Source organism: Lepisosteus platostomus, chromosome 14, assembly GCF_059453375.1.
Source record: "Lepisosteus platostomus isolate fLepPlt1 chromosome 14, fLepPlt1.hap1, whole genome shotgun sequence".
NCBI lineage: Eukaryota > Metazoa > Chordata > Actinopteri > Semionotiformes > Lepisosteidae > Lepisosteus > Lepisosteus platostomus.
This window is the reverse complement of record NC_142624.1, coordinates 31,821,920-31,834,971: the sequence shown is the minus strand read 5'-3', so window position 1 is coordinate 31,834,971 and position 13,052 is coordinate 31,821,920. Positions and strand designations below refer to the sequence as shown.

Below are 13,052 nucleotides of genomic sequence, written 5' to 3'. Positions count from 1 at the left end.
CCTAAGAGCCCGTCTTTAACAATATCCCCCCTTAATTAAAGGTTATTCATAACTTTTCCCTTTAAAGAAAATAAAAGATTTCAAAACTCAGTGCTCATCAAAGGGTTCTTATTGACAGACACAGAGACCACCTGAAATAAACCAGGCATAGTCGCAATACGAGATGCCCCTCTACACTGTGTCAGACCCTTACATAACTGGCTCACTGGAGCAGCTAGTCTTTTTCTGTGCAATTTTTCCTTCCTGCTTCTCGAATAAATCATGAACAGTCTTCTTTAATAAATCTGAATTTAGATTTAAATTAAATACGTCAGGTGTTCTGAAATTTGGAATTGTAATATGGGTAATCGGTATACATCAAAGGCGGATTTCACTCTGAACAGTATTACAGAAAAGGTTCAGTTCATAAGAATAACCAGAAGTACAAGACTTTCCAATACATTTACCAGTCACTATGTGAGAGAACATACTACTCTAGGGCATATAACTACATCTGTAAAATCTCAATTTGAATTCTGTGTGCAGGGTTAGTGTACCACTATAGTTGTGTGCATTACACGGTAGAATGTGTGAATGCTCTAAAAGGTGACATTAAAAACCTTCCAAAGCTCTTGCTTTTGTAACATTGCTCAAAGCACTGTATAACATGAAAGAGCTCCACAGTTTAATCTCTTGGTACGTCCCACACAGTGCATTTTGAACAGCAAGCTAATTCCTGTTCCCTTCTGCATGGCTTTCAGAGATCATCTGCTGCGGCTCTTTGTGACATCACAACAGAGGCTCTAAGAACCATAAATGCCACTGAAAGAGCGTTGACCAAGTTGGTTCCGCCAATGCCCAAAGACAGATACCAGTTAATGGGGACAGATGTAAAGCAAGCAGATGAGGCATACAGAGAACTTGAGGAACATGTAAGCATAATATGCACATTTGTAAGGAGCCTGTTCTTCATATTTCTCCATCTGATTTGTCTCTTTTAGTGAAAATATAATAAGTCACTTTAAAAACTTGAACAATCATAAAATTGTGCAAGATCGCTTACTATGCAAGTACAGTATAAAAATAACCTTTTTTCATGACATTGAACGTGTTATTTAGAATGCAAAGTTTCTTAATTCTTGAAGTGTGTTAAGAAAGTTATGGATCAGAGAGTAAATAAAATAGTCTGGATCTCAGAAAGAGGAAAGTCTTTAACACACTATTGTATTAAAGGCCATTTAATAATATAGTTTCTATTAAAATACACTACACTGAGAATAGGTTTTCATGTTAACGTGCTCACTCTTATGAAATATCTATGAAGAAAAAAGCATACAAAAACCATAAAATAAAGAATGAATAAACAGTATTTTGCTCATTTTTATTTATGGGAATAAACATCCTGCTAATGTAAAGATTATCCAGACTTTGTAAAAGCACTTTATTATACTCCAAATGCCTTAGGCGGTCTATCTGGGACAGTAACTGCCTGTTTCATGTGTGTAAATATTAAAATAACTACATGTTTAGAATCCTGTTCTGTACAGAAATGAAAGTAAAATAGTTCTTCGAGTTCCCCACGGTAGTAGGCCACTGTAAAGAGTGACATGAATTGAATTGGTGGCTGGAGGTGTTTGTCTTCTTTTTGGTGTTCCTTACTCAGGCGAATGTTTGCTTTCACTTCCCCACACCTTGTTTCAGCTTCTCCAAATTCAGGCAAGGGGGGTGAGTCTGCTTATTTATATTTTAATCATTTTTATAATGTTTAGCCTGCACTGAAGCTAGAAAAAAGTTTTAAGACATCTTGGAAGCATCGCTTCAAACGGTATGAGAAGCTAAAGGGCACTTAGTTACAGTCCAGCTATGTTTTACATTGAATGCATAATGATGCCACATTAGTTGGCCCTGGCCTATCTCAAATGTGTGCGTGCCTTGCGCTCTGACTCTCCGTGGTGTTTTCTCAGGTGTACATGACAGCTGGGAAGGCCTATAACCTGGAGAAGAAGCTGAAAGAATTGGAGGAGTGTGCCAAGAACCGCTACAGCGGGACCACAGACTCTGAGTTGTCTGAGCTGGAGGACAAGGTGGCGTCTGCGGTAGCCAAGGTCCAGCATGCTGAGAGCGAGGTATAATACACCTGCATTCTGGAGAACCTTGCTGCTGCTCCCCTGTACAAATATGTTTCCACAGAGAAGTGAAGATATACTACTTGGTTTTCTGCTTTTGAAGGCCATTAATTTCATATGTTCCGACTTCCTACTGTATGCCATTTTGTGGAGGAGGTGCCCCATAGCTGACAGGAAGCCTAACAAGTGATTCCTTCTAAATCGGGGCTGTGGGAAATACGTGGATAGTGTTTTGTGAAAGTCTCAATAATCACATGGGAAATGTTTAGGTCTCTTTTACTCACCACTGTGTGCTTTCCTGCAGGTATCAGATATTGAGTCTAGGATTGCTGCCCTGAGTGCAGCTGGCCTGACTGTTGCCCCAGAGAAGAGCAAGAAGAAATCCTATGCACAGGTCAGGGGTGTTTAGTGACTGTCAGAACTCATCTTTGTAAGCATGATGAGCATGATCAGTGCTGCTTGTTTTTGCTTGATTGTTGCTTTTTCATGGTGGTATGTTAAATGACACAGCCCTTGGGCAGGCACCTATATCACCCTACAACTCACAACTGGCAATTCACTGAAGCTCAGCAGATCTGAGCTTGGTCATTACCTAGATAGGAGACCTCCTGGGAAAAACTAAGGTTGCTACTGGAAGAGGTGTTAGTAGGGCCAGTAGGGTGCGCCTACCCTGCGGTCTGTGTGGGTCCTAATGTCCCAGTATAGTGACAGAGACACTATACGGAAAAAAGGTGTCCTCTGGATAGGCTCCGGGTTAACAGGAATAAGAAATTTGATAATGGATGGTTGGCTTCTTTTCATGTAAAATAACTTACTTTGGTTAGGGATTAAAGTTTTTCTATTTCATAAGTCATATTGCACAGGGCAATACAGTAATCAAATTGATTTCTTTCAATCTGTTTGATCCTCAGGGATCAGCCTTGCCGCAGCCAATACGGAGAAAACTGTCCCATGATATCCCAAGTAAGATCCTGTTTTTTATTAAAACAGAAGTAGATAAGTGCATAAAGTGTAGATGTGGGTATTTGTTAGTGCAACAGGCTAGATTTCCTTCATGTAATAGGAAACACAATGACAAATTCACCTATTAATGAGATTGCTACATCATGTCCTTGAACAGGATTTGAGTTTTCGGTAATCACTCTAAAATAAAGTGCATTCTTATTGCGATTATTTTTGTTATCAAACATTATTGTTATTATTGCACATGTGGCAGTGCACTAATTGCTTAAGGTTAACCATGGTGAGGGTAAAAGATTAGTTAGCCAGGGCTAGGGCTATCTTGGCTTCAAGCAAAACAGCAGTCGATATGCCTAACCAGGCACCCGTAGGCTTGTGGTGACATAAGTGAGAGATGGGCTTTCCTGCAGTCAGGACTGAACCTCCTGTATGTGGCTTAATACAGTATGTGCAGGTGGGTCACAGGAACCCAGCTGCATTTCTTCACTCTCCCTGTTTGGGCTGTCAGTTGAGCCACAAAAGACACAGACAGTCTAAAAAATAGGATCATATTAGCTTTATAGTGTGATGGATATATATTGATTAGCAAAGAGGTAACCTTTCCCCTTCCTTATTGATCATTTATCCTTATACAGGTGACATGATAAGCCTTATAGAGAGTAATGTGATTGCAATTGAGATTATCTGATCTTTACCTTCGTTTATTCTAATTTTTAAATCAAACGTATTTAACTTATATGGTTTATATATGGCCATATGGTTTCTGATACAGTATCCTTAGTAAAGAAACTAAAAAATGTTTGAAGAATTTACATTTATAACCAAACAAGGAAAACCAGTCTGTGTTTTTAAACAATGTTTGACAGTACAAACAGACAGTATGTAAGAATTTAACCTTTTGTTAAAGGATTTAATTCAGTATTATAAGTGTTAAAGGTCACCTTTTTGCTAGTTAGTAATGCAAACTACGAAACATACAGTAGTTCTTAAAAATCTTGAAAGTATAACTTTTTTAATACTGTTTTAAAGTACCATTGAGAATTGAACATTTTCAGGGACTGACTTTTGAGTGCAAAATCTTGTGTCTCAAAAGATCCTTGATTTCGATTATCACTTCCTCTTTGGAGTAGCTTCGATCTGAAGAGTGAATATCAAGGGTTATGCACACAAATAGTTGTTTCTTTAAGCGGGACGTTATTAAAGGTTTAATGACATCATAATCCCTATGAGAATTAAATCTTTATTTAGAAGTAAGACAAATTATTGGCATTTTACTACAAAATAAAGTAGACAGTGCATTAATCATGTTCCATTATGTCCTAATAATAATGGTTTACTTGTACAAGGGATGCACACGTTTGTATTCTTGCACAGATCTATGCAGCACCTTTAGAAGAACAGTGATATAAAAAATAATGGAACTAAATAAAAATAGTCCTATATTATTGTCAAAGGAAAAGATGTGATAATTGCTCTGTCTTGTATTTCTTATTATTTTATTTAAATTCTTGTAAAAATATATGTTTACAGGTATCACATCTAAGCTAATCCTTTCAAAAACAGGGTCCACACTGGTAAAGAAAATGTACAGTATTATAATTGAGAACTCACTCTTCCATTAAACATATTGCTAATTTTTTGCATTTTATTTTTTTCTTTTAAAGGTGCTTTTTCATTATTATAACCTTTATTGTTATTTACAGGCCTGAAAGAAAGAGTAACCACATCTGAAGTTGTCTAAAATGTGTTTTTAGGTCATGCTGATGAGTTTTTACGCAATTCAATCTACAGAGGGTCTCTCACTCAAAGGAACCCAGTATTTAAGCCTAAGCGTAACCCAATGTCTGCGGTATGAACCCAGCCTTTATCTCACCGTGCTCCTCTGGAGGTCATAGCTTGGTGTTTCTTCCTCTGGTGCCTGGTGGTGGAGGGTCTTACTGTACATGTGTTTGCTTTCACCTTGGCCAAGTCATTGGAATGTGGATTTGTTTGCATCAATCAGATCTATCCATAACATGTCCTGTATGTGTCCTCCTGGTATTTAACATATTTAAAACTCAGCATTTAAGTCTTTTAAAATTGAGCTCCGCCTGAAACTGAGAGTTCTGCTGATGTGAATTTACTGCATGAGGGTGCTGAACTGTGGCCATGCTCAAAATATCACAAGCACTTTTCCACATTTGGGCAAGTTCTTGAAGGAACAAACAGAGTTTTTTCTGGAGCACTGCAGCTTTACACATCTGGTTTCATTAAGTTTAATGATGAAAATGAGAACAAATGGAGGTAGGATCAGCCATATTTCTGCCAGTAATTGCTACTCACTGATTTAAAGGCTGATTAACGAAATTTACTGCATTTCTAATTAGTGGATATGAATTTTACTGAGTGTTGGATGTATTAAACATACCTAAAGGGTCTTTTGTTGTTGTGGTCCAGGCCCTTTGATAATGTTTCCACTACGTAAGAGATCTAAGTTAATTTTTTTTCTTTTCAGAAACCAGTAATGGCTCAGCATCCATAAGGAAAAACAGCCTCCTGTAATAGTCCTGTCTTCACTGCCACCCAGGAGGTGTGCTGTTCTTCTGGGGTGTAAAAATGCAATTCCTCATCTACAGAGTATTGGCCGACCACAATTTGTCTTCTATCACTGCAGAAAGGCCAGGGCAGCATAAAGTCCTGCTGAGCACATCAAGTTGACTAAGCTGCCAATGCAAAACACCACAAGTGTTTGCATTTATTGACAACTGGATTACTAGCCTAAACTGGCCATGCTTGAGTTTTGAGTGTTTGCTTGTTTGTATTAAATACTGTAATAAAAGTAAAGTGTTTTGCCACATGTACTGTCACATAAATGACGTAGGTACCATTCCACAGAACAAACACTATCTAAATGGTCTTGTTAACACCTTGTTTGAAAACTTAAACAGCTACAGCATTCAAGTGAATAAATCTGTGAGAAGCTTCTTTGTTATCCCACAAATAAAAATAAATAAATTAGTGTTTATTGTACACTGGTGATACATGCATCACCACTTAACAACAACATTAACTAATATTAAATTGATCAAACGTAATCTACTGTATGAAAGGTTTTTTAACTTAAAGAAACATACTGCTGCGAAACATGGACATAAAGCAACAAAACAGACAGCAATAGTGGACATCCAAATTTAAATTAGTGCAGAAGAAGTTAGGTTGAATGTTGCAAAAAATTGATAACACTCATGCTGCTAATCTGCTCTGGAATAAAACATTCATGAACAAATAGGAAGAAAAGTCAGTGTGCAGCAATAGGCTTTTCATTATTTCGTCTAAGCAAAGTATAAGCAAGTAATCATTTTAAGCTGTACACTCTTATTTCTTTATTGCCTGAAGAGAGCAATTCTTTTATTTCAAACATTCTTTCTCCGTGAGAGCTCAGAATGTATTTTTCTTTGTATTTTGCTTTGTGATGCTATGGAAATAATTAAATCAAATTGTGAGGAATACTACTGTATATCACATTACAATACATTTTTCTGCTTTTTGCATTGTTCTTTTGCTTGTCTGCTATGATATTTTACTATATAAAATAAAAATATGAGGTGATGAAGATTTAGTTAGTTCTAATTAATGTCTTCTGGTCACAGTCTGTTCTACACTGCAGTGTTCATTTTATTTGCCTGACAGTAATGTCATTGCTTGTTCTATACCTAAACAGTGTGTACTTTCAAAAATATATTAATTAAAATATTAACATGGTAGTGTGTTTAAGATGTTTGTTGATGTTGGTGTTAGTTTGTAATGTCAACTTTCAATTTGAATATTAATATTAATATTACCATATATTATGCAGGTCTTGTGATAATTGTTTGCTTAAACAGTGAATCCTGCCAGTTTGTTCCTGCTTAAAATTTGCAATATTTTTTGGGGGGGCTGGATAGCATCAGGTTGACAATTTTGATATCCTCTTTTATTTTATGTTGTATTTATTTAAAGGATAAATTGACATCCTGTTAATCACATTTCACAGAGAATTTTTAATTAAGGAAACAAAAGTCTACTCAGTTATACACAAACGTACTGGGTTCCTTTTGATCTATAAATTTATAGAGAATTGGAATATGTCCATTGAAACCCTTTTGGTTATTTTCAACTGGGGCACTCTGTTCATTATTTTGTTAAGTGGTATATTAAAAGGGATGCATGTACTTAGAATATGGCTTTTTTGTACTGTGTATTTCCCTTACAAAGAGAAAGAGGTCTCCATCTTTAACATTTCACCTCTGATGTGTTGTATTGCAAACAGTTGTTGTGGACAAAGGTTTAAGGTGCTAAGAAAAAGGTACTATCACTTCAGAAAACCATCTTCATTACATCTTCACTGAGGAGAACAACGCTATGCACCAGCAGAATATCATTGGGCACTATCCATAAACACATTTCTAACCATTAGACATCACCTTTACACCTCTCCCTGCAGCACTCTTTTGAAATAAAATAGTTTTCTTTTCACCTGAAGAATGTTTAATGATTTAAAAAAACAGAAACCTAACTGAAATCCAGCTCATCCAGGAATCCAGAACAGACCCCCTGTTGGTTACTATGAAAGACAGGGCTTGGAGGCTAAATATTCTTTCTGTAGCATACACATACTGTAAGCATAGGCAAATGCTTTTATAATATATTCTAGCTTCTGTCTACAGCCGTTCCACCCACACACACAGTTTTAGTATAGTTAACATGCAGCATGGTGCCTGAATTCCTGAATTTTATTTAAAAAATGTAAATGTAAATGTTTTTTTAATCTGTAGTAATGAAGTCCAGTAATTAAGTCATGACTATTTGTACCATGATCTGCAAAGCAGCATAAGCTACAGTAGGGAAAAAGCAGGCTATGAAAGACAGGAGCATCCTAAGCACATTAAAGCCATCAGGCCCAAAGGACCGTCAGCATGCCCTTAGTAAATGCCTAGGTTTATTTCACATCTTTACATACAAAATCCCAAAAGAAGCAAGGATGCATATACTGTACTGTACCATAAAACCATGAGTATTTAATATTGTGCATAAAAATAGTCAAAGATACATGCTGAAGTACTGTATGAAAAGACGTTGTTTTTGCAGCATATCTATTTTACACAAAAAGTTAATGTGTGAAAATAAATGAAATGGAAGAAAAATATGATTGAGCCCATGGGAGAAATAGAGCTTCCCTGTAGAAATTTGTGATAGTATCCTTATTGTTCATTTGTCTCTGCATTCAGTGAATTTTACTTAAATCAAAAAAATATATATTGAACCAATTTGTCTTTTTATTTAAAGGACAGAACATCATTTTCTGATTTGAGAGTCTAAATGTTTATATTTTTAATTTTAAGGTTTGTAAGTTGCTTTTAATAATTTCATCCGTGCAAATACAGCCTAAAATAAAATACAGCCTGAAATAATAGAATTACATGTACCTTCTCTTTATAACTTCAAGTTGAACAGTAATTGGATTTTAAAAAATTTTGCTATTCATTTGCAATCTAATAAACAATATCAAACACGCTTCCATAATTGCTGGTAAGATCTAAACATGGTGTGGTCTAAAATGATAAATAGGAACACCTTCTGTGTGGAGTGTGATCTGGGTGTGACATCAGCACTCTTACAGGGGATATAAGCAGGCAGCCCTGACAGCATCTTCATCTGTTTCTGTAAAGGACTCATCAGAGCCACAACTCAAAGACATCTCAGAAATACAGCAGTGACAACACACAGTAAGTGCTCTGCTCTCTTCATCTCTCAACTCAGGGGAAAATGGCAAAAGAGTTACAATACTGAGGTCCAATAATGGCAATGGGCAAAGCTTCTTCCAAAAAGATTGAATGTCATTGGAAAAATTGTTCTTTTGGTGCTTTGATAAACTAACATAGTAATATAGTAACCAGAGTAATATTTATATATATTAATCTGATAAGAAAAGATGAAGATAGATCTGATAGAAATTCAAATTCTGACACAGTATGTGCTGTGATTGCATCTTTTTAATATATTGCAAAAATATCTTACAGACTATTTGACATCCATGCACAAGTCTCGTTAACTGCTCTCACAGTTTTATTGCTTACTGTGAAATGAAGGTTAATGATTTTTTCTAGCCTAAATGAGGGTTTGTATTTTGATTTGATTTTTTAAAATGATTAAATATTGCTATAAACCATGTTTACAAAATGTAGTATTTTTTTATAAATTTCAAAAAAACAAAAAAACCTTACGTACAATTTTTTTAATTGAATGCCATGTACCAAATCTTTTAATTAATTTGAATCTTAAAAGCATCAGTGAATTGCTCTGTTTTGTGTATGTTGTTTTTGTTGTGTATTTTCTTAAGGCAAATACCTGTTTTTTCATCCTAGAGTTTAATCTGTATTTTGCATAATTTTTCCAACAATTTACCACTCTTTAAAATTAATTGTTGGTGTTATTATTATTAGTATTAGTAATAATGACATATACTGTATGCCAACTTGCCTAGTGGGCACCCTTATCCTTATTTCTCAGAAATATAAGAAATTTACATTGAGCATAATTTCAAGGAATTTTCCATAAGATAAAATAAATTAATAAAACAACGACACAAACTGGACGGACAATGTACCATACAAATACATGAGATAGAATTAAAACAATTTAATATTATATTTTTATTTTAAACTATAACAGTTTTTATATTTTCTTTCTGAAAATACAATTGCATTCTGAAAATGTTGTGACTTATTACTGTGTTACAAATGTATGTCACTGCTCCAAGTCTACAGTACTGTTTGATGTGGTCTTCCTTGATTCTTGTGTAGCACATTCCATACTTTCTTAATGGACTTTGGACTGTTTGTTGTCTGGTTAGAGGTGATAACAGATCACCTGAATAATTTAATATGTTTTATAAAATGTGCCTATATGGAAGGTTTCACCAGGAAATTGTTACGTTAAAATGTTACGCCTATACAGTATACAGTACATAAGTTACCTTCAAACAAAACATAGTGTGTAATGATATTTTGATTTTATGATACCAGCATGTAATGAGATAACTATTTTAGTTTTATTGAAATAGCACTTATCTAAATGTCTGTTGCAGGTGTTGCTTCCAGCTGCTGTTGCTTTTCCTGACCCTGAGCCTACCCTGTGAGTGCTGGCCGTCAGAGCGCACAGGAATGAAACTGTTTGCCACTTGCTGCTCTCTCCTGCTGCTGCTCTGTCTGGCTTTTCCCAAGACTGAGTGCAGATACCTGGAGCGATCCATGGAGATCAGAAGTAAGTTTTACTTTCCATGTTGTGCAAATGTGCCACTCAGCTGTGTTTGTGTGTGTGCATTAACCTGCTAATCTAAGTTTTTAAAAACAACACAAAAGAAGTTTCTGCTTCTGGGCTAGGAACCGATTTGTAGGTTATGTGCATTATAACTGTAGCATTTCTAACACACCCTCTAACAGCAACTTAAACAGTAGTTCTACAGTCACTAGCCTCTTCAACTAGAGGTGATCAGTCCTTGGTTGAGAAGTGCAGGTTTGATGGTTTGGGTAGCAAAATAGTTCTTATGTCTACCTTTCAACCAACATTTTTTTGGAGGCAGTATGTGTCTTCTCAAGAGTCATGCCAATTAAAATGCACTTACAGCGCAAACTTATTTGCTAATTACCGATAGATGAAATGTTCATGATTAAACCTGTCAAGTGTCTGTATCCTGGTTGTTTGACACTATGGTTTCTGTCCAGAGCTCTGGTTTTCCTGGCTTTTCTTAACATGCAGAATAGGCTACCACACAGAAAATAGTCTGGGAATACTGTAGTTGTGTCCTGGGTAAGATCCAGTTTGAGAAACATTTCTAGAAATCGCCTGTTCACCCTTGTGGTCCGTGGCATTGTTTACATCTCACATTGCCTTCTGGAAAATGACTTCCTTTCAGACACTGATGTCCTGTCCCGCTGCTCTCCCTCAGATCCTGACATTGACGCCTCCTGGTACACAGGACGAGGGATCAGGCCGGTCGGGAGATTTGGCCGGAGAGTGTCGGACAGTCGCCGGGGGTCTGGATACGGCTCTCGCCGGCTGTGCATCCCAATTGAGGAAAACGACGACTCTGCTGCAGACGAATAGAGCTTCTCCAGCTCTGCAGTTTTTAAGATTTTCTCCCTGCTTTATTTCTTTTGTTGTTATGTTTCTATTGCCAGTGGTGTCATATCCGTGATTAAAATGTGTACATACAAAAACCAAAGATGGGCGCTTATTGTAAATCTTTAAAAAAAAGGCCAACCCTAGACCCCGTTTAATGATACTTTTTAAACCTGTAAATACTGCACTGGGAAAGCAAACAAAATGTTCAAGTAAAACACTAGGATTCTGAATGACTGTGAAATTCGATTTCCTAAATTGCTTGTTTGCTTTTGTATTTTTTCACCCAATACAGACTAAAGTTTCAAATGAAATCCAAAGCATCGATAAACAGAAGTCAGTGTAATTTTCTGCCTTTTTTCTCTGCATTATTGTTTTATTCAACACTAATGACACCTATCAAACCATTTAAGAAACAGTTTCGGCTTGCACAAATAGAAATGCAGTTTATTAGCCAAAACATGTAAATCTGTCATGGCATTTGAGACTTTGCAGATTGTAAAATATTGACAGTTTAAATGTTGACGTAAATTAAAAACCCATTATGCTAAGGAGTTATTCCTTAGTGATAAAACAGATTCTCTTGTTAACAGTTTGGTATAAGGAGATGTATTCTCAAGGGCTCTTAAAGTGACTCTTCATCACATAGTCGATCCATTGGAAATACATTAACAATATTTTTTGACGAGGGTATTCTGTTTTAGTATAGTCTATTCTGTTTTAGTTTAGTATAAAATTATGTTGTAATACATAAAATGTACTTGCAGTGTATTGTATGATTTTATTGTTTCTTCAAGTGTTGTGCAGATCTGACTTTGTTCCTAACAATGGTGATTCAATTCCAGGGTATGCTATATTGACAATGATCCACAAGGAACCCAGTAATGTTTAAGACCAAGAGGTAATGATGTTATTGGTCAGACTAGACTATTTATGATGACAGATGGCATGAGATTGTTGAGTGTAGATTTCTAGAGTGCCATGTTGCTGCTTCTGGTGTTAGCACTGAATTACTGTATATCTTGGTCCTCAAAATATGAGCAATCCAAATTTCTGTTTTCTTGATAGATTCAAAGGAAAAAAGATTAAATAATTCCTAGAATAAGAGATTTTTTTCTGACATGGTTAAATAAAAAAGTATTTAAGTGCTTCTAGTGATTTTCTTTAAATATACACTGTTCTAGGCTGAATTAAAATCCTTCAAACCTCATAGGATTTCACCTTATCCCAGTTTCAATGGCATGTGTAAGTCACACTAGCTTTTTTATACCAGACACAAACACTAATTACAGGTAGTTTCCATATTTAATGCTGCACTGTAGAGTCACATTCAGGACCTAGAGGAAGTGTGTGTGTGATAGTGGTGGTGAGAGGGTAGTCTTGAGTCTAGAGCTAAAGTAGATTGCATCAAAAAGCAGTTTGTCAACAGCTGGGATGCTGTAATACTGATCACCATTTTTGTTTCACAATATCCAGAAATTATATTTAAAATTATTTGAAGAGCTTTGTCAGACCTTTGCACTTTTTAAAGTTCATAATTTTTAAAACTTGAAAGTGGTGATCAATGTGATCAGACGTTAAAATCAAGGCATTTATTTTCCTGAGTGATGGAACTTTTCAAACAGGACAACAAAACCAATTCTGTGCATAATTGAACCTGGTGCCTTGTGATTTTCAAAAATAAAGCCATTAGCACTGTATGTTTCAACTGAATTGGCTACCTGCTGGGTTGTAATCATTAACATAAAGTGCACATACTGGTAAGATACATTTTCTACTAAACTGTGGTGTCTAGAATGGCTGTAGGAATTATGAACACATTTTTATTCTTTGATTCAAGTGATTTGA

The 13,052-nt window shown here is 35.8% G+C and overlaps 2 protein-coding genes across 11 annotated transcripts in view; both read left to right on the top strand.

The window, feature by feature from the left end:
• The window catches only part of mlphb (melanophilin b), a 45,932-nt gene extending 39,108 nt beyond the window's left edge, over positions 1-6,824 (top strand). For 3 of the 9 annotated variants that reach the window (XM_088605684.1, XM_088605683.1, XM_088605677.1), the window contains 7 exons: positions 741-932; positions 1,681-1,704; positions 1,944-2,105; positions 2,410-2,499; positions 3,017-3,068; positions 4,820-4,914; positions 5,560-6,824. In XM_088605684.1, the coding sequence (XP_088461810.1) occupies positions 741-932; positions 1,681-1,704; positions 1,944-2,105; positions 2,410-2,499; positions 3,017-3,068; positions 4,820-4,914; positions 5,560-5,586 (642 nt within the window). In that variant the 3' untranslated portion in view covers positions 5,587-6,824. Of the gene's footprint in view, positions 1-740; positions 933-1,642; positions 1,705-1,943; positions 2,106-2,409; positions 2,500-3,016; positions 3,069-4,819; positions 4,915-5,559 lie in introns of those variants that run through there. The other 6 variants (XM_088605678.1, XM_088605681.1, XM_088605679.1 and 3 more) reach the window with 6 other exon arrangements.
• A 1,805-nt stretch (positions 6,825-8,629) lies between these two features.
• On the top strand, positions 8,630-12,704 carry prlh (prolactin releasing hormone). Of its 2 annotated transcripts, none has more exons than XM_088605688.1 (3): positions 8,630-8,809; positions 10,171-10,346; positions 10,999-12,704. In XM_088605688.1, the coding sequence occupies exons 2-3, from the start codon at positions 10,247-10,249 to the stop codon at positions 11,187-11,189; spliced, it is 291 nt and encodes a 96-aa protein (XP_088461814.1). In that variant the 5' UTR covers positions 8,630-8,809; positions 10,171-10,246; the 3' UTR covers positions 11,190-12,704. The 2 variants fall into 2 exon arrangements, with proteins under 2 accessions (XP_088461814.1, XP_088461815.1); XM_088605689.1 differs by having other exon boundaries at positions 8,692-8,809; positions 11,032-12,704.
• Positions 12,705-13,052: the final 348 nt, after the last annotated feature.